A 23,412-nucleotide genomic window follows, 5' to 3' on the forward strand; every position below is an offset into this window, starting at 1 on the left:
CTGGAGCTGGATTTGAACTCACGCAGGAGGTTCCCAAGACATAAACTGTGCCGCACATGCGCTAACCACTGCACCGCCGTGCTGCCCCACTTTGATGTTGCCCGCTATTATTTCAAGCGACGCTAACAAACTTTTAGTGATTGCTCAGACTTTTGGAGTTTTTGAGGGAACATTGATTTCACTTTAAAAGAAATATAAATTTTACATAAAAATAACATTGTTATAATAGTTCTTGTCATGTAATTTGCCTGATATTCAAATCAATGTTTTTTTTTAACTTAATGATGGTGTTTTGTACCACTAACAGCCACATATATTACACATTGTGCCTTTAATTGCGGTTTCTATTGATTTTGTCTGTGTAAAGTTCTCATTTTCAGTTTGCCTACCTGAAAAAAACTGACGAATTATTCATATGTATCGGTACTTTCTATGTCAGGATGGTCGAGCGGTCTAAGGCGCCAGACTCAAGGCTGTAAATCTTCTCATCATTACATGGGCGTTCTGGTCTCAATTTTGAGGCGTGGGTTCGAATCCCACTCCTGACAAGTATTTTATTGCTTTTGTAAAACCTGAAATTGTTATGTTCTTTCGCAAGTGCGCCCCCTTTTGGTTAATTCTGCCTCACCTTATGTTTCACCTTTCGTTGTACTTCATATCTGACAACTGACATAATTTGACGGTGTTTATTTATTTTATACTTTGAGACCTTTTGTGATTAAGGGGTATACAGATAAATGACATGACTTGACTTGAAATGACTTTTGCTGGAAACTCATCAATATGTCACTTAACTCGATCTCGGGTTTTGGACATGTTTGCCAAAAATTTGATTGAATTGGATGCTACACTTGGGATTGCTGTTGGTCACCGTTATTCCAAGCAACGTTTATAGACTTGTGATTGCTCAGACCCGCAGAAGCTTTGAGGAACATTTTACAAATATTATATGAATAATAACATTGGTATATTAGTTCATGTCATGTATGTTTGCCTGGTATTTAAATTGATGTTTTTTTTTTTACCTTAATGAAGGTATTTTGTACCAATAAGAGGCCCTATATATTACACATTATCCCTTTAATTGTGGCTTCTATTGTTTTTGTTTGTCTAAAGTTCTTATTTTCAGTTTGTGTACCTGAAAAATTTGCTGAAGCCTTCAAATGTTTCCATTTATTATATGTCAGGATGGCCGAGCGGTCTAAGGCGCCAGACTCAAGTCTGTAATTCTTCTCATCATTACATGGGCATTCTGGTCTCCAATGGAGGCGCGGGTTCGAATCCCGCTCCTGACAACAGCTTTATTTCTTTGGTAAAACCTGAAATTGTGTTGTTCTTTCGCTGCTGCGCCCCCTTTTGGTGATGATCTGCATTTATATAGCGCCTTTCAAGTAGCTCAGGAGGTAGAGCGCTCGTCTTGGGATGAAGGGATCCCAGTTTGAATCCCGGCTCAGGTTACATGTCGAAGTGTCCTTGGGTAAGACACTGAACCCATAATGCCCCCAATAAGCAGGTTAGCGTCTTACATGGCTTTTAGCTTCTGGTGAGGGAGGAAGCCTACATTTGGCCTTCTTTCTGGCAGGCAGAATGCAGCACCAGGCCAGATAGGGAGAGCTGCTAAAATGGTGCCTGTCAGTTACACACTTCGAAATAAACTTCAAGTGGCCAAGGGCACTGGATGAGGGAGAGAAGGGCTGGGCTATCTACATAGAGAAGCAGCACTTTGAGGAAATGGGTTGGAGAAGAAGTATTGATCACAGGAGAATAGTGTCGATCCGATCCATTACTTGCTTAGTATCGGTATTGGCTTTTTGGATCAATCCACCCAACTCTAATTTTGTATAAGCTAAGAATTTTTGAGCTATGAAACTAAGCCATTGTGTGCCTCAGTCAACAAGCCTGGCTCACCAGGAGCACATTGCCTCAGAAGTTTAATCAGGACACGAGCACTGGATTTACTTCCAGTCTGTGCATCTAAGACAAGAGGCCTGGAGAGGGGGTCCCCACTTTGACCTCCACAAGGGATTTGGCCACATCTTTACTGTCACAAGTGTCTGCTCCGATATTAGGAAATGAGTCCTTGCTTAAACAAAAGACCATTGTCCCAAACTGTGTGGTGGGGGGACATGCAACCCACAAAGGCTTCTGAGCAACCCCGGGTGACTTAGTGAATGACAAAAAGCCTCTTTAGTGCAAAGACTTCTGTGGTCATTATATCCAGTTTAGTTGGTGACCCCCAAATTCCTGTTAAACAGCATTAAAGCTTAATTCCTAAATAACTGTTCACATGGTCAAAGAATGTTGCTGATATGAATGTTTGTGTCTCCTATTGGTCACTTGTTTTTAATCTGAGTATATCCACCATTACCATTTAAAGTATATCACAGCCCTAAATGACCAAGTATATTGCCACATCTAAAATGCATGCCAAAATGTTGATATTAAAGCAGTAAATGTTATCTCACATTCCATTTTCATGCACAATACAGTCATCGGAATATTAATCATGGGCTGAAGTAGAAAACCTAAAATGGAAATCAAATGTTTGATCGGTTTACTTACGCACAAAAGCTTAGTTTGGCTTGAATATAAAGGAGCTGTAGACTTGGTGGAAACATATGTTGGCCTAGAGGCATAGGCACCACAGGGCTGTACTTGCCCAAGATACACTGAAGGATATCATGCCCCTACAAACCCAGGAGTTAAGGGATCCAACTAGCTGACCAACCAGACCAAAATACTAGATGTGTATTGTTTAATTGATTTCATTTCCCCATCTGTTCGTACAAAGAGCCTCTGCTCAAAATATGCTGGTCTACTTATGACTCCAAGAGCCAAGAAGAAGTCTACAGCGTTCTGCAACTGGGCTCCGGTGCTGTGGAATGCCCTTCCCCCGGAGATAAGTTATGAATCCTGGAATTTTTTGAATCTAAAATTGAGACCCACTTTAACTTATGATTGAAGCCCACCTCATACTTTTGTCCCCTCCAATTGCCTGGCTGATGGTGATATAGGGAAGGACAATTGAAGAGGAGTCAGCAGACAAGCCTCTGGACTTGAAGCATGTCAACACAAGCTACTGCATTAGTGCTTCTCATGGACTTAGACAATCTCACAAGTCCGACGTGTCATTGGAATCTTTTAGTTTCTGGACATATTTTTAATGTTTACCATTTTGTGAATTGGTTTCCAATGCTAAATCGCACACTGGAAAGAGGATCACCACTTGTAAAGGACTTTTCCATAATTTTCCCCCCCAAGTTGAGGTTCTTAAGGTTTTTCCCTTACCCGCACGTTGAATTATGATCAGGGGATGATGTAATTGCAATATGTGCAGTCTCTTGGGTCATTTTGTGCTATATAAAAACGAGTTGGACACTTAAGAGTGGTAGATTTATAATTGTATGAGTTTAAGGGTTTAAATGAGGTAGTTTGACACAGTTGCAGGTATGTCAAGTCATATTTGTATATCCCTTAAGAGTCTCAAAGGACACACACCATAGATTGCAAACTACAGATCACCAACACCTGATCTAAAACATATATGAGGGTGAGGAAACTCATTTAATCTTGAGACTGGACAACACATCCCCAAGATGATCAGGCTGCAATGGATGTTGCAATAAAAACAAATGTTAACATCTTAAATCACAAGTTAGTTATAAACTATAGTATATACAAAGTGTGTTTTAAGTCTTCATTTAAACTGTTACTGAGGATGCAGACAGACTTTTGGGTTTATTTTACAGAACCAGAGTCTCAATGGAGATTGTTCATGTAGCAAATTAATAATCACCATTTGCATTTTAAACCCTAATGGACCTAGTAGATTGCCATAAACATTACATTAAGAAGCGCTTGTCATTTACACGCATTTTTATGAAAACAGACGTTAACGTTTGTTGGACTAGCTTATTCCAACACAAAGATTTAACTTCTGAACATGACTAAAACTTAAATATGAACTTCTCAAAAAATAAACTTAAAACAGTCGTTTTTGAAGGTAAACTTTTCACCTCCTCTTGCAAGATTTAGAAATAAGTGTCCACAATCATTTGTATATTTTTATTCTTTGCAGTTCAGGCATGATATATTTAATTTTTCAACCATTTAAGCTTCCTTCTCGTAGGTCCTCATTGCAACAACGTCACCCATGCTGCATTTCTGTGGAGGCAGTGAACAAAATTGCAATTAAGAAGAAACTTGCATCCTGAAAGCAACTCACAGTAATCAGTTTGCCATCTTGAATCTCCCGCTCCAGCGTTGTGGACTTGCCGTCCCACGACTGCTTCTGTACTAGTTTACCGTTCTCATAAGTAATTAAAGTCTGCAGACAGAAATAAGTGTGGATTTTTGAAAGGATACATGAAATTCATTTCTTTAAAACCCACCTTCACATTCCGGTCGTCGGCAGTGTTTTCGTCGAACGCCTCGTTGAGTTTGAATTTGATTTCCTTGGTCTTGAAAGTGCTTTCGGACCTCATTGTGATGAATCCGCCATCGTCCACGCTGAAAACCAGGTTGGGTTTGACCACGTTACCCATTTGTCGGGTGGCAAAGCCCACACCTGCATGCAAAACACAAAATGGGCGGAATTAGCATGCACAGCTACACTGCCACCGGTCAAAAGTTTATAGTCCCTTAGAAATTTCCTCATTCTAAACCAGGGGTGTCAAACTCATTTTAACTCGGGGGGGCACACAATAGAACAAACATTCTGTCAGGGGCCGGACTAGTAGATTAGAGACAAAGAAAGAAAGAAAAGAAAAAAAAGAGAGAGAGGGGGTGAAAAAGAGAAAGAAAGAAGGGGTGAAAAAGAGAAAGGGGTGAAAAAGAGAAAGAAAGGGTGAAAAAGAGAAAGAAAGGGTGAAAAAAAAAAGAGAAGGAGAGAAATAAATACAAGTACAGTGTCTGAGAAGCACCTGGCTTTGGCAACATCAAGCGGACATATCAACCTGGAGCTGGTTTTTATCTTGCGCTTCTCTGAGTATTGTCTCGCGGGCCGTATTCAATTCCTTAGCGGGCCTGAGTAGGCCCACGGGCCGCCTGTTTGACAACTGTTCTAAACAGTTTTTTTTTTTCTCAATGAACACTAAACCAATCAAAAATGGACCATAGTGGTAAATGAATTTTAGCTTTAGACATCTGTTTTGTTAATGCAGTATCTAAACTTTGGATTTAACAGCAGTTGGTGTCCATTCTATCATCAGAATTCCACTTCTGAAATGCTTTTAAGTCCTGTATACCTGAAACAAAAATGCTAGAGAACCCTCCTCAAGGCCCATTGTCCAAGTCCAGTAATCCTTTCAGTGAAAATTCATTTTACTCCTACTACCAATAGTGTCAATAAAACTGGTCAAAAAAAAAATAAATAAATAAATAAATAAAAAATAATAATAAAATAAAATAAAAAAAATACCCTTGCAATATCTACTAGGGTGTACAGAGGCTCAAAGAAACCAGCACTCCATTAAATTAGAAGGCTAATTGAGGATTTAAAAACCTTTGTGCATTTATGTTAGCACAGCTGAAGATGGTTTAGCCATTTAGAAAAGCTCTAAAAACTAGTCAAGTATCATTTATGGGTGTGATTGAAGTTTCACAGTGGCCAGAATTAAAGTGAAACTCAATGTTTTAAGAAATAAAGTCCATTCCATGTAAAGAATTGGAAAGAAAGACAAGATCTCCTACAAGGGTGTATACTACTCTCAAAGAACAGCAATAAACAAGCAATGTGACATTTTCATGGGAAATCTGATCTGGGTAAAGTCAAACTTTTGACTAATAATAAAAGGAAGAGAAATGGACCCAAAAAAAAAAAAAAAAAAAAAAAAAAAAAAAACGTTTAATGAAGTCAAGCCTTACCAAGAGCCTTCATGTACTCATCAAAATTCTCACTGGCAGTGAGTTTCCAGGTTCCGACAAACTGCTCAACCATGGTGGGGGTTTTGACGTCTTGGAGGCCTTAAGACACAACAAAAACCACGTTTTCCCCTTTGGGTGCAGGACAGGAAAGGATGGACTGACCTAATGAGGAAATGTCACATTTGAAGCCCGGTGCAGGACACGTCGCCCAATCAGAAGCAAGCTCTGCCGTTTCCATGGCCACTGTGGGATTAAGGGGTGTGTCTTTTAATTAAATTCTGGCGTGTTGATTTAAGACCGAAATTAACTCTAGTTTTCAATTGATTTTTCTTTTTTTTGTTTTTAAACAAACACCTTTAATATTTACTACCAGTCTACGGAGTATTTTTCCTTTTTCGTATATTTTAAACATATTTTAAAAATTGTTTTAAAAATACTTGAATTAAAACTATTTCTTTGCTAAATAGTAGCTCTTAATATTTTAGACATTTAAACGCAGACAAATTTGCAAATAAATAATGCATATTTTGTACGTTTTTGTAGTTTACTGAATTAATATACTCCAAATTATCCTCAATATTACATACATAAGATGAAAATGTAAAAAAACAAATTTTTTATACTATTTGAACCCTAAGTAATGTTAAACACTAGAAAAAAATCATTATTTCCTAATTTATTTGTTTCTTTATTTGTTTATTGTTTCACAAAAAACTTTGCTTTTATTCAGCCTATTCAACATTTGTTTGTTCTTAAAAAAAATTTAAAATATTTTAAAATATACTTAATTTGTATGTACTTAATACTCAATTTCAAACAGTTTCTTTGCTAGATAGTAACATTTAATCAGTAACTATTTAAACACTGCCAAATTTAAAAAAAGAAATTTATTTTTGCATTTCTTATAGTTTACTGAATTCATCTACTCCAAGTTATCAAAAAATGTTACATAAATAGGTAAAGAAATAAAAAATAATTTGAACATAAATAATAATACAAACACTTTTAAAAAAAAGGAATTCAGTATTTCTTTATTTTTGTTTTTAAAAAAAAAAGACCTTTACCATTATTGACCACCAGCCTACACTGCATTTCTTTGTTTACTATGTAATTTTAATATTTTTTTAGATAATATTTAAAAACATAATGAAATTAAAACAGGTCTCTTAGCTGAATAGTAAATTGTAATACAGTATAATAGTTATTTTAAAGCAGATTGATTAGTAAGATAAAATAAATGGACATTTATGTACTGTATATTTGTAGTTTACTGAATCAATATACTCCAACTTATCCTCAATATTACATAAGAATGTGAAATGAAAAAATAAATAAAAAGATGATTTGAAACCTAATAATTATAACACATTTAAAGAAAACGAAAATTAATTAATTGAGTAATTAATTTTAAAAACTAATTTTGCCATGATTTACTACCAGCCTTCACAATATTAGTTTGTTTTTAATGTATTGGTAACACTGTACTATTAAAAAAAACCTGAATTAAAACATCCATCAATCCATTATCTGCACCGCTTATCCTCAGTAGGGTCCCGAGGGTGCTGGAGCCCATCGCAGCTATCTTCAGGCAGTGGGCAGGGGCAGGGGCAGAGGCGATTTTTTTTCCACTATGCAGTTGCTTGGGAACCCCACTAGGTGGCGACAGAGAGTCAAAATGTGTATTGCAGTTGATGGAGAAATTGAATATTGCATTTTGAGACCTTCATTATGAAGAGAAATTATCCTTCCAGAAATGAAAAAAGAAAGAAGAAAAAATAAGAAAAGGAGAGAAGAAAGCATGATAATGAACAATGAATTTCTGCTTGGGGCCCCACGAGACCCTAGAATCGCCATTGGGTGGGGGACAGTACAAAAAACATAGAGAACAACAATAAAAAAAAATAGGTAATAGGTAATAGGTTGACATTTGTCCAGGAAGTGCATGACAGCAACTACGCCTGATACATTGTTATCACTGACAACGAAGACATTTCTAATTTAATGTCATGGTTGCCATGGCAACCAATTGGTTCCCCCCCCATGTGATGCCAGGTTCTGTCACGGTTGCCACGATTGGCCCCGCGTCTACTTCCGTGACCATCGATCCCTGGATCAAGTGTGCGCGGATTCCTCCTCTCCCGATAAACGGTGAGTAACGTTACGCGATTGGGTTCTCATTCCTGTTTCCTGTCCTGGTTCGTGACATTAAATGGGACTATTCCCTGCATATCCATCCATTATCCTCAGTAGGGCCGCGGGAATGCTGGAGCCCATCCCAGCTGTCTTAGGGGAGTGGGCAGGGGCCACCCTCAACCTGTTGCCAGCCAGTCGCAGGGCACCCAGGGACAGACAACTCACTTGCTCATTCACACCTAGGGACAATTTGGGCCGGCCAATTAAACTGACATGCATGGGTTTTTTGAGGAATGTGGGAGGAAACCAGAGTTCCCGGAGGAAACCCACGCAGTCAGGGGGAGAACATGCAAACTCCACACAGGAAGGCTGGTAGCTGGATTTGAACCCATGACCTCGGAACTGTGCCGCGGACACGCTAACAAATGAAATAAATTATTAAATATATTTCCCAGGACTACCTCATAAGCAATTAGCGGGCCGTATCAGAGAGAAGCGCAAGAGAAAAACGAGCTATAGGTTGAAATATGTCCACTTGATGTTGGGAAAATAAGGTGCCTCTCACAAAGACGCTTTAGTTATAGTTTTTTCTCTCTCTCTCTCTCTCTCTCTCTCTCTCTCTCTCTCTCTCTCTCTCTCTCTCTCTCTGTTTCTCTTTCTCTTTTCTGCCCTTTTTCTCTCACTCACTATCTCTCCTTCACTCTCTGTCCCTCTTTTTCTCTTTCTTTGTTCCTCCTCTATTTTTCTCTCTGTGTCTTTTTACCTTATTTTGCTCTCTCTTCCCTTCCCCTTCTCTCTTTATCCCCTTCTCTCTTTCACTCCTCCTCTTTTCTCTCCTTCTCTCTTTCTCTCTTTCTATTTCTCTTTGGATTTTTTTTTTCTCTCTCTTTCTTTGTTCCTCTTTGTCGTTTTCTCTGTGTATTTTACTTAATTTTGCTCTCTCTTCCTTTCCCTTTCTCTCTTTATCCCCTTCTCTCTTTCTCTCCTTCTCTTTTCTCCCCTTCTCTCTTGTTCTCTTCCTATTTCTCCGTAGATTTCTTTCTTTCTTTCTCTTTCTTTCCCCCTCTCTGACTATTTCTCTTTTTATCTTTCTTTCTTTCCTTCTCTTTTCTTCCCTTCTGTCTTTCTCTCTTTCTAGTTCTCTTTGGATTTCTTTCTTTTTCTCTCTTTCTTTCCACCTTTCTCACTATTTCTCTTTTTATCTCTCTTGTTTCTCTCATTCTCTCTCTCTCTCTCTCTCTCTCTCTCTCTCTCTCTCTCTCTCTCTCTCTCTCTCTCTCTCTCTCTCTCTCTCTCTCTCTCTCATTCTATTATTCCTTGTGCCACACGCTCTTTTTCTCTGCCCCTCTTTCTATTATTTCTATCTCTCTTTTTTTTCTTTCTCCTCAATCTACTCGACCGGCCCCCGAGAGAACGTTCGTTCTGTCGTGTGCCCCCCGAGTTAAAATGAGTTTGACGACCCCTGGTTTAAGGAAATGCCCACTTTTGGAAAGCACATTTGCGTTATTCAAATGGACTCAAAACGTGTTTAAATTGAAGTATTTCATGATAGTCACAAAGAAATTGGATTTAAATGAGTATTTGATACAGCTGGGAATAATTTTGACAACTACCCGTAGGAGCCAAAATTCACCACTTGGTGGCGGTATAAAAATGGGTATCAACGTTTGCTTATAACGGTCAGCGTTTTAGAATGTACCCCTCCATAATTCACATTGCAGAATGATCTTAAACTGTAGATTTTGTTCTATAGATCCTGAATCTAGAGGGCATTATTTTGTTTCAGACCCCTGGTAAAAAAATATCAGAAATCTGTATCTTTATAGCTGATAAGATTGGCAATAGTTTCAACATAAGACACAACACGGACCTTCGTGGTTAGGGGATCCAAGCAACCATATAGGCCCTGTAAGAAAGGCAACACACACTGTATATTAATAATAATAATAATAATAATTTCCTTTGTATTGTCATTCTTTGTAACAATGTACAGAGAACGAAATGTCGATACACCTGACCCGTTGTAGCGAGTCGATGCAGCCGCAGCCAACAGAGGGCGCCGCCATTAATGCTGTATATACAGTATTTATCTATATTGATTGGAAACCATGTCATTTTCCATTACAAAAATGTGTTAAAAGAGCCAGTTAAAAGGCTTTGGGCTGAAAAAGGCCCGCCAAGGGATATGAATATGGCCTGTGAGACAATGCTGAGAGAAGCACGAGAGAAAAACGGGCTGCAGGTTGAAACATGTCCACTTGATGTTGCCAAAGCCAGGCGCCACTCAGAAGGATGCTGTGGTTGTATATTTCTCTCTCTCTCTCTCTCTCTCTCTCTCTCTCTCTCTCTCTCTCTCTCTCTTTCTCTCTCTCTCTGTTTTTTTTTCCTGTTTTTTTCTATATGTCTCTCATTCTTTCTCTTTTTTCCCCTCTATTTCTCTCCCTCTGTCCCTCTTGTTCTCTCTGTTTCTCTATTTTTATCTCTCTTTCTCTCTCTGTATCTCTTTCTTTCACTCTTTTATTCACTCTTTCTCTCTCTGTCTCTTTTTTGCTTCTTTCTCTTTGGTTCTTCTCTTTCTTTCACCCTGTCATTCTTTTTCTTCTTTTCTCTCTTTCTCCCCCTCTCTCTGTATCTCTCTCTCTTTGCCACATTTTTTTTATGTTTGTCTATCTTTCTCTCTGCGTGTATTTCTCTCTCGGTCTCTCTCCCGCTCTCTCTTTCTCTCACTTTCTTTTTCTTCTTTTTTTCCTCCATCTCTCTGTCATTCTTTTTGTATCTCTCTATCCCTTACACTCTCTCTGTTTATCACTCTTTGTCTTTCTCTTTCTTTTTCTTTTTTTTTACCCTTTCTTTCTCTCTCCGTTTCTTACTCTTTTTGCTGTCTTTTTCTCTCTATTTCTTTCTATCTCTCTTTCTCTCATCTCTATCTCTTTCTCTATCTCTCTTTTCGCTCCCTATTTCTTTTTTTCTGTCCCTCTTTCTGTCCCTCTTTCTTTCATTCTTTCTTTCTTTCTTTCTAACGAGTCTGACACCCCTCCATTAGAGAGTTCCCAAACGCTTGTCGCCGGCCCGCGTGACGACGCACGACATATTCATTAGCCTAAACCGACAAGTTATGATGTCACAAGCACGGACGGGCAGGGGCCCGAGGTGCGAGGGAATTTCCGAGGGAGACCTCATCCGCATACCCGCAGACGGCACCCAATGAAGACGAAGACGGTCTGGCAGCCGCGGATAAGTCTTTTCCTCCCGCTTTTCATCAAGACTTCGAGCCCCATTGAGGGCAGAACAGAGGCGTCGGACAAAAGCTGTATATACTGTACAAACAGAGCCCTGAGCGGCAGCACACTGACTCATTCTTTAGTGTGTGTGAGAACGGAGGGGGACTCCTTTTAGCTCCTTTGTGTCGGTGTCTGTCAACAGTGTAGTCGCAGGCCGGGCCCATTGTGCCGGCCGGTGTTGCGTATTGACACAAGGCCTCGCTCAGCTTGTTCCCAGGGTCCAACCTGAGTAACTCATGAATAATGGAGAGAAGATCCTGCCGGCCGAAAGGGAATTGAAAGGTTGGGCTCGGATTCTCCGAGATATGAAGGTTGTTTTTTGGGGGTTTTTTTTAATTATTTTTTTTTATATATTTGACTATAAAGGATTTTTTACGATGGAATACAAATTACATTTAGTGGCAGCACAGCGGCGCGTGTGCGGCACAGTTCTAACGTCTTGGGAACCTCCTGTGTGGGTTCAAATCCAGCTACCGGACTTCCTGTGCAGAGTTTGCATGTTCTTCCCGTGCTTGCGTGGGTTTCCTCCGGGCACTCCGGTTTCCTCCCACATTCCAAAGACATGCATTTCAGGTGGATTGGCCGGTCCAAATTGTCCCTAGGTGTGAATGAGCAAGCGAATTGTCTGTCCCTGTGTGCCCTGCAACCAGTTCAGGGTCTCCCCTGCCCACTGCCCGATGATTGCTGGGATGGGCTCCAGCACCCCCGTGACCCTACTGAGGATAAGCAGTGCAGATAATGAGATGAGATGAGACAAATTACATTTAGGGGCAGTGGTTAGCGCGTGTGCGGCACAGTTCTAACGTCTTGGGAACCTCCTGTGTGGGTTCAAATCCAGCTACCGGACTTCCTGTGCGGAGTTTGCATGTTCTTCCCGTTCTTGCGTGGGTTTCCTCCGGGCACTCCGGTTTCCTCCCACATTCCAAAGACATGCATTTCAGGTGGATTGGCCGGTCCAAATTGTCCCTAGGTGTGAATGAGCAAGCGAATTGTCTGTCCCTGTGTGCCCTGCAACCAGTTCAGGGTCTCCCCTGCCCACTGCCCGATGATTGCTGGGATGGGCTCCAGCACCCCCGTGACCCTACTGAGGATAAGCAGTGCAGATAATGAGATGAGATGAGACAAATTACATTTAGGGGCAGTGGTTAGCGCGTGTGCGGCACAGTTCTAACGTCTTGGGAACCTCCTGTGTGGGTTCAAATCCAGCTACCGGACTTCCTGTGCGGAGTTTGCATGTTCTTCCCGTTCTTGCGTGGGTTTCCTCCGGGCACTCCGGTTTCCTCCCACATTCCAAAGACATGCATTTCAGGTGGATTGGCCGGTCCAAATTGTTCCTAGGTGTGAATGAGCGAGCGAATTGTCTGTCCCTGTGTGCCCTGCAACCAGTTCAGGGTCTCCCCTGCCCACTGCCCGATGATTGCTGGGATGGGCTCCAGCAATGACCCTACTGAGGATAAGTGGTGCAGCTAATGAGATGAGATGAGATGAGACAAATTACATTTAATGCAAAAGATATTCACTGGCGGGGCTGTGGTGTGAGTTCAGTGCAACCTAGTGGAGAGTATTGTTTACAGGAATGTCGGGAACGGGATTTGAGGCTGATAAGATAATCAGCGCATCCAGACGTGGAGGGGCCCTGAAGACGGAGGACGGCAGGCATTGTTTGAGAAATGCTCTCCGCTGTTTTGAGTTTTTCCAGACATCGCGGCACTCTTCTCCGAGATGGTGGAGCCTAGGGGGCTTCGTTGGCGCGCCCATGGGAGGAGCCGGGACACCATCACCATCAGGAGAAAGGCTGCGGACTTCAGAGGAGGCTTGACAGAGACTCGAGCAACACTAATTCGGCTAATTCGGCCATATTCGATAGAGTTCACTTAGTGGTATTACAGTGTTGCTGGTGGTGGTCTTGCATCATTACATCTTTGTGGAAACTAATTGCTCACATAGGTATATTTCTTGACATGAATTACGACATTCATATGCAGGGAAGGGCAGCACGGCGGATGAGTGGTTAGCACGCCTGCCGTACAGTTCTGTGGTCATGGGATCAAATCCAGGTACCAGCCTTCCTGTGCGCCGTTTGCATGTTCTCCCCGTGACTGTGTGGGTTTCCTTCGGGCACTCGGGTTTCCTCCACATTCCAAAAACATGCATGTTAGGTTAACTAGCCGGTCCAATTTGCAGCTCGTCCTCTTCAAGTTTAACCACGGTTGGTGCGATCATAGTAAAAACGCTGACCTTTTACTAGGTCACATAGAAGACCCTGGCTCCACCGAATCTGATTGGCTAAGCAACAACTTGATCGACACTGTTAGGAATTAAATATTAAAATGTACCGTTTACCAAATTGTTCGAACTAGTTATCTGACTGACTCTATTAACCAAACACAACCTGCATTCTCATAACAATGCGGGCCTGTTTCTTGATGGAAAAAGGAACAAGAGACCGGCATTTCCACAGGGGGCAGATTTAATTTCTTAATTAATTAAACAAAGTGAACTCCATCGAATTAGCCGATTAAGTGTCGCTCGAGTCTCCGTCAGGCCTCCTCTCTCCATTTTCTGCCTTTCTTCCTCTGCCCACGTTTTTCCGCAAGTTGGTGTGCCGGCTCCTCCCATGGGCGTGCCAGGATAACCCCCACGTTGAGTCCACCCCCTCGCCTCGATGTCTGGAGAAACTCAAAACAGGAGAGCGTTTCTACGTCATCAGGGCCTTGTTCTCCAAACATCGCCTGCCGTCCCCCCGTGAGAGTCCTGTTATCAAAATTCCCCCCGCCAAAACATTCCGCATTTGGATCAGCGTGACCTGTCATTTAACTTCAGCCTACCCGGTGAAAATGTTCAATGAACTTGATAAATGTAACTTGTATTTAATCGCATAAAATCCTTTATAGTAAAATGTATAAAATCCTTCAATCCCCCATAAGACTTATCTTATGCTATAGGGCCCGCAGAACTTATTCTGAAGGCCTCCGGGTGGATTTCTGATCCTGGCAACAAGTTGGAGCTGAAATTTTATTGTTTAATTGCTTGAATACGAAAGCACACATCTGAAACAACAACTGACAGACAATTTGGAATTATTTAACAAGTAATATTGGAAAAAATATAAATGAAAATGATTCAGATATTATGTAAGGTCCTTGCAGGTCCTGAAGGCCCACCTCTGCAGTCTTGGCATGAGAGAGTAACAGGTAAAATTTCACCAACAGGGGGCATCCTTTTTAATGCAGCTACCAGGCAGGTCTAAGCGTGTCGCTCTCCCCGCTTCTAACTTATTGTGACCAGGGTTGGGTGGGGTTACTTTAACTGGATTACTTTCAATTACTTTTGGATTACTCAAATACCAAATATGATAATCAAAGACAAAAGAAACTAAATATGAATAAAATGACTAAATTTTGTGCAGGCTTGGGGAGTAACGGAGCACATGGAACGGCAAAATTGATGTTGGCAAGCTGTTTGGATTTATTTTCATTTTGTTTCTGTCGCATTTTATGTTATCAAAGAGATCAAAGCCAGGAGAGAAAGCTTACCACGTGTTGTGAGTCATCATTTTATTCATATTTAGTTTCTTTTGTCTTTTATTATCATATTTGGTATTGGAGTAATCCAAAAGTCATTGAAAGTACCGTATTTTCCGCACTATAAGGCGCACCTAAATTCTTTTTTGTTTGTTTGTTTTTTAAGCTGACAATGCGCCTTATAATCCTGTGCGCCTTATATATGAATCAATATTGAGCCGCGACAGGTCTCGCAACTTACGGTAAGCAGCCATCGACTCCATTTTTCGCGCAGAAGAAGAATTGCCCTGTGCATACTGGGAAATATTAAACAACGATTCTGTTTTATTTGTGCGTTTGTATAAAGACCCTGAAATGGCTCCTATTAAGAGACACGCTTACAACGCAGAGTTTAAACTCAAGGCGATCAGTCACGCAGTAGAACACGGAAATAGAGCAGCAGCAATTCGAACACTGCAGAAGAAGAATTCGAGGGATTCGTAAATGAGGAGCTGATAGAGTGAGCTTTATGTTTTTCTTTTGTGTGTTTACGTTTTACATTTTACAGTAATTATGTTATTACTTTATTGTTATTGTCTTGCACTTGTTATTGTTTTTGCACATTACGAGTGTCACTATATTGCGATTGCACTAACGTTTAACTTACCATAAAAGTATCAGACGTTTTTTTGCGTGTTGACTAAATGGAGGAAAAGTAAAATGTTAAGCCTTGCTGTTGTTCAAAGATGTTAAAGATGTGTCACGAAAATGCTTTACCTCAGAGAAAATAATAAAACAGCTGTTTATTCATTTTGGGAGCGAATGGAGTTGTGGAAAGCTTGTTTGTTATCTATTAATAACGTTTGACTGACCTATCTGACGTTTTGTTGACATTCCCTTTAGCGCGGCACCATCTAATGGTTGCATAACGTAACTACAGCCTCTACTGTAGCGCCTTATAATGCGGTGCGCCTTATGTATGGAAAAAGTTTTAAAATATATCATTCACTGAAGGTGCGCCTTATAACACGGTGCGCCTTATAGTGTGGAAAATACGGTAATCCAGTTAAAGTACCGTATTTTCCGCACTATAAGGCGCACCGGGTTATAGGGCGCACCCCGAAAAAATAGTTTTTGGTCCTATATTTGACATACATAAGACGCACCGGATTATAAGGCGCTACAATGGGAACGTGGACAAAACAGTCAGATAGTTCAGTCCAACTGATTACCCCCTTAACATTCCGAAAGCTTGCAAAGACGCAAATACGTGTCGAGAACACGTGCAGATGCGGTGTCCGTGCGATGTCACTCAAATGCATCGTTCCATCATTCGGAAGGTTAAAATCTCGGGATTCAAGAAAAGCCAACCATTCCTTAGTATCTATTTTCTTTTTCGCTCGCAACTTTACTGTGCATATGACAATAAACACTTGGAATTGAGTTTAATTTAAAAATAGACACTCCATTCCATCTATTATCTGCACCGCTTATCACAGAAACATCGAGTTCAGTCTAAAACAAGATACAGAGACAATATAAAACCCGGAGTAGCTCACCGAAGTCGTTGTGTTCATAATAATGTGCAGCCAATGTCCTCTTATATCCGTGAGGGTAGTAAATCCAGGAGAATAAAATATTTACGAGTACAGAATAGAAAAACATGCTTTCTCTATGCCGTCAGCCTCGTGCTATACACATTCATCTTTTTGGCCAATTGCAGGCTTTGTTTTGCCGTTTAAGCCTATGCGAGCCTGTAAATGATAAAAAGGATCCGCCCCCTTTAACTCCGAATAACTTTAGCCAATAGTGATCGATTCAAATGATGATTGACACATTGGTTAGCCAATGAAACGCCGGTAAATAAATCCCAGTATACACCGCGTACTACTTGGCGTTCGGGGGAAAATCTAGTCGGCGGCTGCAAGTTAGTTGGAAAACTTTGCATTTTTAAAATTGATCCATAATTGAGGCGCACTGTATTATAAGGCGCATGGTCAGCTTTTGAAAAAAATAAAGGCTTTTAGGTGCGCTTTATAGTGCGGAAAATACGGTAACCCTACCCTACCCTGATTGTGACCGCAACATCAGAGGAGAAGCTGAGGCCAGCGTGGGCGCTCTGTGTTCAAGTACACGGGTCCACGACTGCCGAGGTCATCCTGCCGCCTGCGCGTTTTGATCTTTTTCACGCTTTGATGGTTCTCATCCCTTCATCCTTCCGCGACACACCGCGCCTACAGCTCCCGGTTCCTGGGGGGAGGGGAGTCTTTGAGGCTTTTTTCACATAGAAACGTCTTGTTCTGTCAATAAAGTGAGACACAGAGGCCCCAGCCTGAGGCGCGATGCCACCGGGCTGCAGATTGCAGGGGAGGGCAGATACTGTACAGCTCTCCGATTCTTTTTTTTTTTTTTTCTCTTCTTAGATCCGCCCACCAGCGCGTCGAAATTCTTGTGTGAAAAACAACCAGCAAAAGTGCTCACAGGGCCACCCCATGACCTCGACATGGGAAAGTACAGCGTTCAGCTGCTAGTTATATAAAGCCCGCCAGAGTCATGACAACCCTTGAAGAATCGCCCGGGCCTCTCACGTCCCCTATCGAGTCACGTTATTTTCCGCCGCCCGTTTATCACAGCATGTTGTTGCTTTTTTTTTAACTGAGGATCCCTTAAATCAGGAGTGTCAAACTCATTTTAGCTCGGGGGCCACGGGATAGAACGAACATTCTGTCCGGGGGCCGGACGAGTTGATTAAAGAAAAAGAAAAAGAGATACAGAAATAAGAGAAAGAGGCAGGGAAAAGGAGAGAGGGCGGGTCAAAGAAAGAAAAAAGAGAGAGAGCATGAGAAACAAAAGATAAAAAGTCGTGAGAGAGGGGGAAAGGAAAGGGAGAGGAAGAAAGAAATCCAAAGAGAAATAGAAAGACAGAAGGAGAGAAAAGAGAAAAGAAAGTACAAAGGGTATGAAGAGAGAAATAGAAAAGAGAGAAAAGGAAAAAAGGAAGTTAGAGCAAAAGAGGTTAAAAGACACAGAGAGAGAAAGAGACAAAGAGCAACAAAGGAAGGGAAAAAGAGAGACACAGAGAGTGAAAGAGAGAGAGTGGGAGAAAAGGGGTGGAAAAGAAAGAGAGAGAGAGAGAGAGAGAGAGAGAGAGAGAGAAATAAATACAAGTACAGTGTCTTTGTGAGAGGCACCTGGCTTTGGCAACATCAAGTTGACATATTTCAACCTGCAGCTTGTTTTTCTCTTGCGCTTCTCTGAGTGTTGTCTCGCGGGCCGGAATTAATCCCTTAGCGGGCCTGTTTCGGCCCTCAGGCCGCCTGTTTGACACCTGGGCCTTAAATAGACCCAGGCGCATTGTTGAGCTCGTTACTGAAAAATAGTTGTGAGTTACAGTTATTAGTAACTTCATCTTAAAAGTAATTACGTTACCCCCAAAATTACTGACACCCAGAAGTAGTTACTCCAGGGTAGAGTTAAGATCGGGTCTCAAACATTCAGCCTGTCACAGACCAGGAACGGAGACAGGACCCAAATGCGTTCGTTTTACTCAGTTTTATTTAGAAGGGGAACAGGACTTGCATCCACGATCCGATGATCGTCGGTCACGGGTAGCAGATAGCGGGAACGCGGAAGTGGCACTTCCGTGTCGAGCGAGGGTAGTCGTAGACAGCCAGAAAAACAGGTCGATGGCCGGGGAGGAGGAGCAAACACATTAACGGGTCCGGAGAAGAGGTCGGCAACAGGAATCAGACAGAAAACAGGGCAGGATAGAGTCGGAGAGTCACAAAAGCTTGACTAGCTGGGAGCATAGGTTCGCAGACGATCTGACGAGTTCTTTCAGGAAGACGGGAGTTTAAAAAGAGTCCAACAGCCAATCAGGATCCGTGGCTGTTGGCGCCAACATCTGAGGCTGCCCCGTACCAGTAATCAGGACACAGCCAGACCTGACCCAAGTTGCGGCTATATAAACCCGAACCCGCCTGAACCCGACAGATTAAATGGATCTGATAAACGAGCCCGAAATAAACCTGAAGTTTCAATTTGCCACCAAAGTAAACATGAAGATTTACACCGGGTGCGCGTACTTCAGCACAAAACTCTTGAGTTTCGGATGAACTGCGCGTCGTGGGGTTCGCTTGGGGGCGAGGCCCCTAAATCAAGTCTGCACAAAGAGGATTGCTTAAATGAACAGTTTGGCGCAGAAGTGCGCATCTTGGCGACATGCAGCGAATGCAAAACTGAGCAAAATGGCACCCAAAATGAAATCAAATTCTACAGATTACAAGCTGCAAATAGTGAAAGATTTGGCCAAAAAGCAGAAAGTTTGTAAAGCTTGTAAGCTATTGGCTAGAAGCAGAAATAACGTCTGACCTGAGGGAGGTGGAAAGAGTAGGCCACGCCTCTTTTACCCCAACACCAAGGATGAACATTTTTTGGGATTTAGTGATTTTGAGTTAAACTGATAGTTTGGTGAGCATTTTCTTTATCTAAATAATTACTCGAGTAAAAGTAAGTGCATGCTGTGAAGATCCTCTTTGAAGGAAAAAATTAAAAAAAACGGCGAGAGAGAAGCCCGACCACCCCGACTTGATGATTGCCATTTTAAGTCCGAACCTGGCCTGAATTTCAGGTCGGGTTCAGGCCTGGGCCCAAGATCTTACTTCTACTCTAGGGGCATTTTGGGTCCAGAGCTCTTGGGGTGATGAGCACCCAGCGTGTCTGGCTGGTTACATTTTTCTTTTCATTTCACTTTTTGCTTTTTGTAATTTTGCTACCTTAGTAAGGGCTCCTTGATAAAAATCAAAACACTATGGGAGCAGGAAACTGACCACGAAATATAAGATATACTCTAATAGATAATTAAGTTACATTTTCTTATTCAAATTATGAATTCATTTTCTGCTTTAAATTATTGTTGGTAATATACTGATTAAAGGGATAACCACAAACCTGTCTTTTTTCATTTTCTCCTTTTATACTTTTTCTTAACTCCTTTATACAACATAATAATTCGTAATATAATGCATCAAAGCGAGTGAGGCGTTTGAGAGCCGGCTCTCTTTAATGAGTTGAGCCGAAAAAGCCGGTTCTCTAAAAAGAGACGGACTTCCTTTCACTACATCAAACCGCTCGCTTCGTTTGCAACGAAAAAAATGATACCGACATAGAGGCTACCGCGGCTAACTCGTTTGACTTGATTGATTTGCCGTTTTGCGATAGTCGGTGTATACCGGATGGTACCCATCATTGACAAATTTGCGTTTTTCAGCACAGATTTTCTCGTACGTCGTACACGTCTTAAAATGCAGAATAAACGTACTTTGTACGGCAAAACCGTACAGGTTGACAGGTATGGAAACCAGAGTGCCTGGAGGACATGCACAGCTACACAGAACATGCAAACCCCGCACAGAGGAAGGCAGGTAGCTGGATTTGTAGTAAGACCACACGACAATGCTGACAACGTTGGCACTAAAAAAAAAACATTTTTCATTAGTTTTTTTTAATTTATTTTATTTTTTGTCATTATATTTTGACTATTTTGTTCACTGGGCCAGATAAAACTGATGGGCTGCATGTGGTCTGCGGACTGTACTTTGCCCACCCTAGATCTAATATTTAGGACAGGGGTGTCACGGTCGCCTTGGTGACCAGTCTGCCCCGCCCCCTGGGCAACAGCTGAAAGCATTTCCACTAATGGTGGGTCTGTATTTAAGGCTGCATGGTGGGCTCTGCGGTTGCGGGTTCATTACTACTCATTCTCCACAATCCCGGTCTGTTATGCCTTGTCCTGTTTAGTCTGTTATGCCTTGTCCTGTTTAGTCTGTTATGCCTTGTCCTGTTTAGTCTGTTATGCCTTGTCCTGTTGAGTTCGTGCCGGAGGAACTCTGTATTGTTCTGTTTTGCCTCGGAGTATTGGGCGACTTTTATTTTATTAAATAAAACCTATGGATCGTCAACGCATTTGAGTTCTCCCTTCATGCCTCCTGCCTCCGTTCTGGTCCGGTCACCTTCCACGCCACCACGTCTCGTGACAAGGGGTGTCAAACTCATTTTAACTCGGGGGCCACATGATAGAACAAACGTTCCCTCGGGGGCCAGACTCGTAGTTAAGAGCGAAACAAAAAGAGAGAGAAAGAGATAAGAGAGAGAGGGAGAGAAAAAGACAGAGAGGGTGGGACAAAGAAAGAGAGAAAGGGAGAAAGAGAGAGAAAAAAAGAGTGAGAAAGAACAGGAGAAACAAAAGAGATAAAAAGAGAACTAGTGAGAGAGAAGCAAAGAAAGAAGAAGAAAGAAATCCAAAGAGAAATAGAAAGAGCGAAAGAGAGGAGAGAAAAAAGAAGGGGGAAAGGGAGAAGGGGAAAGCAAGAGAGAGGGGGGGGAAGAAAGAAAAGGGGAGAAAAGGAAAAAAGAAAGAGACCAAAAGAAGGTAAAAAGACAGAGAGAGAAGTGACAAAGAGAAACAAAGAAAAAAGAGAGACAAAGAGAGTGAGAGACAGAGAGTGAGAGAAAAGGGAGGAAAAGAGAGAGAGAGAGAGAGAGAGAGAGAGAGAGAGAGAGAGAGAGAGAGAGAGAGAGAGAGAGAGAGAGAAATATAAGTACAGTAGTAGAAGTTTTGCGAGAAGCACCTGGCTCTTTCAACATCAATTGAATACATTTCAACCTGTAGCTTGTTTTTCTCTTGCGCTTCTCTGAACGTTGTCTCGTGGGTCAGATTCAATCCCTTAGCGGGCCTGATCCGGCCCGCGGGCCGCCTGCTTGACACCCCTGATTTAAGAGGTATAATCTAACACGGTTTTTGAGTTTTTCCTCGCCCTCATGTAGGTTTTAGATCAGGGGACGGTTTAATAATAGTCTGTGGTCTGTGCAGCCCTTTGAGACTCCTTGTGATTGGGCGTCACAATTTAACTTGACTTGACATGACTACTTGTTTCCAGAAACGGGTTCCCATGTAACGTGTCAGTCCCAACACTGCCTCGGAATATTTATGTCAGAAATCCTTTTTCTATCTGCGTAGAGCATGATAATCCGCAGACGCATGCGCCCCCTCCCGCACCCCCACCTGCTGGGGTCAGATTGGGAAACACAGATGCGAAGGCAGAGAAGAGAACCTCTAATTGAAGATTAATTGGAAAGCGGGGGCACTTACCTTTGTTTAGACATGTGGTAAGTGTTAGGCCGTGACAAGTAACTCAGCCGTCTCAGCAGATGACTGCATTTAATATTTCATGACTCACTTTCAGGGGAGGGGGGATTGTGGAGGGGTTCACAGGGGGGTCGTGTGTTTCCCCTATTGGAAGCCGGTGCTGTAATCAGCGTGTCCCTCGAGTTGATGACAGCAATGGTGCATTTGTGTGACACGCCTCCATGTAGTGGCAAGTGCTGTCTAACCTTTCTTGTCAAATCCAATCATCCGTGAGTGCGGATCAATGGAACAAGTGTAACGTTCAACTGTGTTGGATTTTTTTTACAAACGCAGAAGGAACAACTGTTGGTGTGATATACTAATATTTTATTCCTGCAGTCCAAATTGTTAAAATTAGATGATTTATTACAATTTTTCACTGCACAACTGCTGTTTAAGGTCAACAAAAACATAGTGCCAGAAAACGTCCAAAAATTATTTATTCGGAAAGACAGAAATTATAACTTAAGGGGCTGTCGTGAATTCATGATCCCAAAGGTGAGAACCACCAGGAAAAGTATGTGTGTGTCTGTGTGTGGAGTCAAACTTTGGGACAATTTACAAGACGACATCAAACAATGTCCAAATATTCACTTGTTCAAATTTGAATTAAAAAAAACATTCCTGGCAGAATACAGAGATGAAGAAAATCGGATATGAGTGATACGAGAGATTGGGGATAGTGCGTCTACAACTATAGTTAACTTTGTGTTATTTTTGTTATCGTTATATCATAACTGTTATTATTAATTATTACAATTGTTGTTATATAATTGGTGTGTTTAATAGGGAAGATGAAGGGGTAGGGAATATAAGCATTTGCTTCCGACTACCCCTTTTCGAACATCTCATCTCATCTCATCTCATTAGCTGCACCGCTTATCCTCAGTAGGGTCGCGGGGGTGCTGGAGCCCATCCCAGCAGTCATCGGGCAGTGGGCAGGGGACACTCTGAACTGGTTGCCAGCTGAACTGGTTGCCAGCCATTTGCAAGGCACACAGGGACAGACAACTCGCTCGCTCATTCACACCTAGGGACAATTTGGACCGGCCAATCCAAGTGAAATGCATGTCTTTGGAATGTGGGAGGAAACCGGAGTGCCCGGAGGAAACCCACGCAAGCACGGGGAGAACATACAAACTCCGCACAGTAAGTCCGGTAGCTGGATTTGAACCCACACAGGAGGTTCCCAAGACCTTAGAACTGTGCCGCATACGCAATAACCACTGCGCCGCCGTGCTGCCCCCTTTTCGAACATATTATGTAATATTATTTTATTGTTGAGTTACTGTTTTTGTTCTGTTTTTATTTTAATGTTCAAATAAAGTTTTTATTCATTCATTCATTCAAGGGGTTTTTCAATTTTGGGGATGGAAAGGCCAGATTTGGTTCACTCTTGCTGACCAGGGAAAAATTGACAAAAAGGGTTCAGAGAGCGATCAAG

The 23,412-nt window shown here is 41.9% G+C and overlaps 1 protein-coding gene and 2 non-coding genes across 3 annotated transcripts; 2 read left to right on the plus strand and 1 right to left on the minus strand.

The window, feature by feature from the left end:
• Positions 1–434: 434 nt before the first annotated feature.
• trnal-caa (transfer RNA leucine (anticodon CAA)) lies at positions 435–548 on the plus strand. Its single transcript has 2 exons — positions 435–472; positions 503–548. It is a non-coding gene; the product is annotated as a tRNA-Leu (tRNA).
• Positions 549–1,182: 634 nt separating this feature from the next.
• trnal-caa (transfer RNA leucine (anticodon CAA)) lies at positions 1,183–1,295 on the plus strand. Its single transcript has 2 exons — positions 1,183–1,220; positions 1,251–1,295. It is a non-coding gene; the product is annotated as a tRNA-Leu (tRNA).
• Positions 1,296–4,051: 2,756 nt separating this feature from the next.
• On the minus strand, positions 4,052–6,031 carry fabp4b (fatty acid binding protein 4b). The gene is made up of 4 exons (XM_088327242.1): positions 5,866–6,031; positions 4,392–4,567; positions 4,226–4,327; positions 4,052–4,164 (listed from the first exon to the last, which is right to left on the minus strand). Exons 1-4 carry the CDS (start codon positions 5,936–5,938, stop codon positions 4,111–4,113), a joined length of 405 nt encoding a protein of 134 aa, XP_088183368.1. The 5' UTR covers positions 5,939–6,031; the 3' UTR covers positions 4,052–4,110.
• Between the last annotated feature and the right edge of the window lie 17,381 nt (positions 6,032–23,412).

Source organism: Urocampus carinirostris, chromosome 2, assembly GCF_059441175.1.
Source record: "Urocampus carinirostris isolate Australia breed hairy pipefish chromosome 2, RoL_Ucar_1.0, whole genome shotgun sequence".
Classification (NCBI taxonomy): Eukaryota; Metazoa; Chordata; class Actinopteri; order Syngnathiformes; family Syngnathidae; genus Urocampus; species Urocampus carinirostris.

Coding starts and splice junctions, on each gene's coding strand:
- fabp4b (XM_088327242.1), bottom strand. CDS start 5,938: ATGGTTGAGCAGTTTGTCGGAACCTGGAAACTCACTGCCAGTGAGAAT. Junction 4,568..5,865: donor TGAGTACATGAAGGCTCTTG/GTAAGGCTTGAC, acceptor TTTTGCATGCAG/GTGTGGGCTTTGCCACCCGA. Junction 4,165..4,225: donor AAGATGGCAAACTGATTACT/GTGAGTTGCTTT, acceptor CTGCCTCCACAG/AAATGCAGCATGGGTGACGT.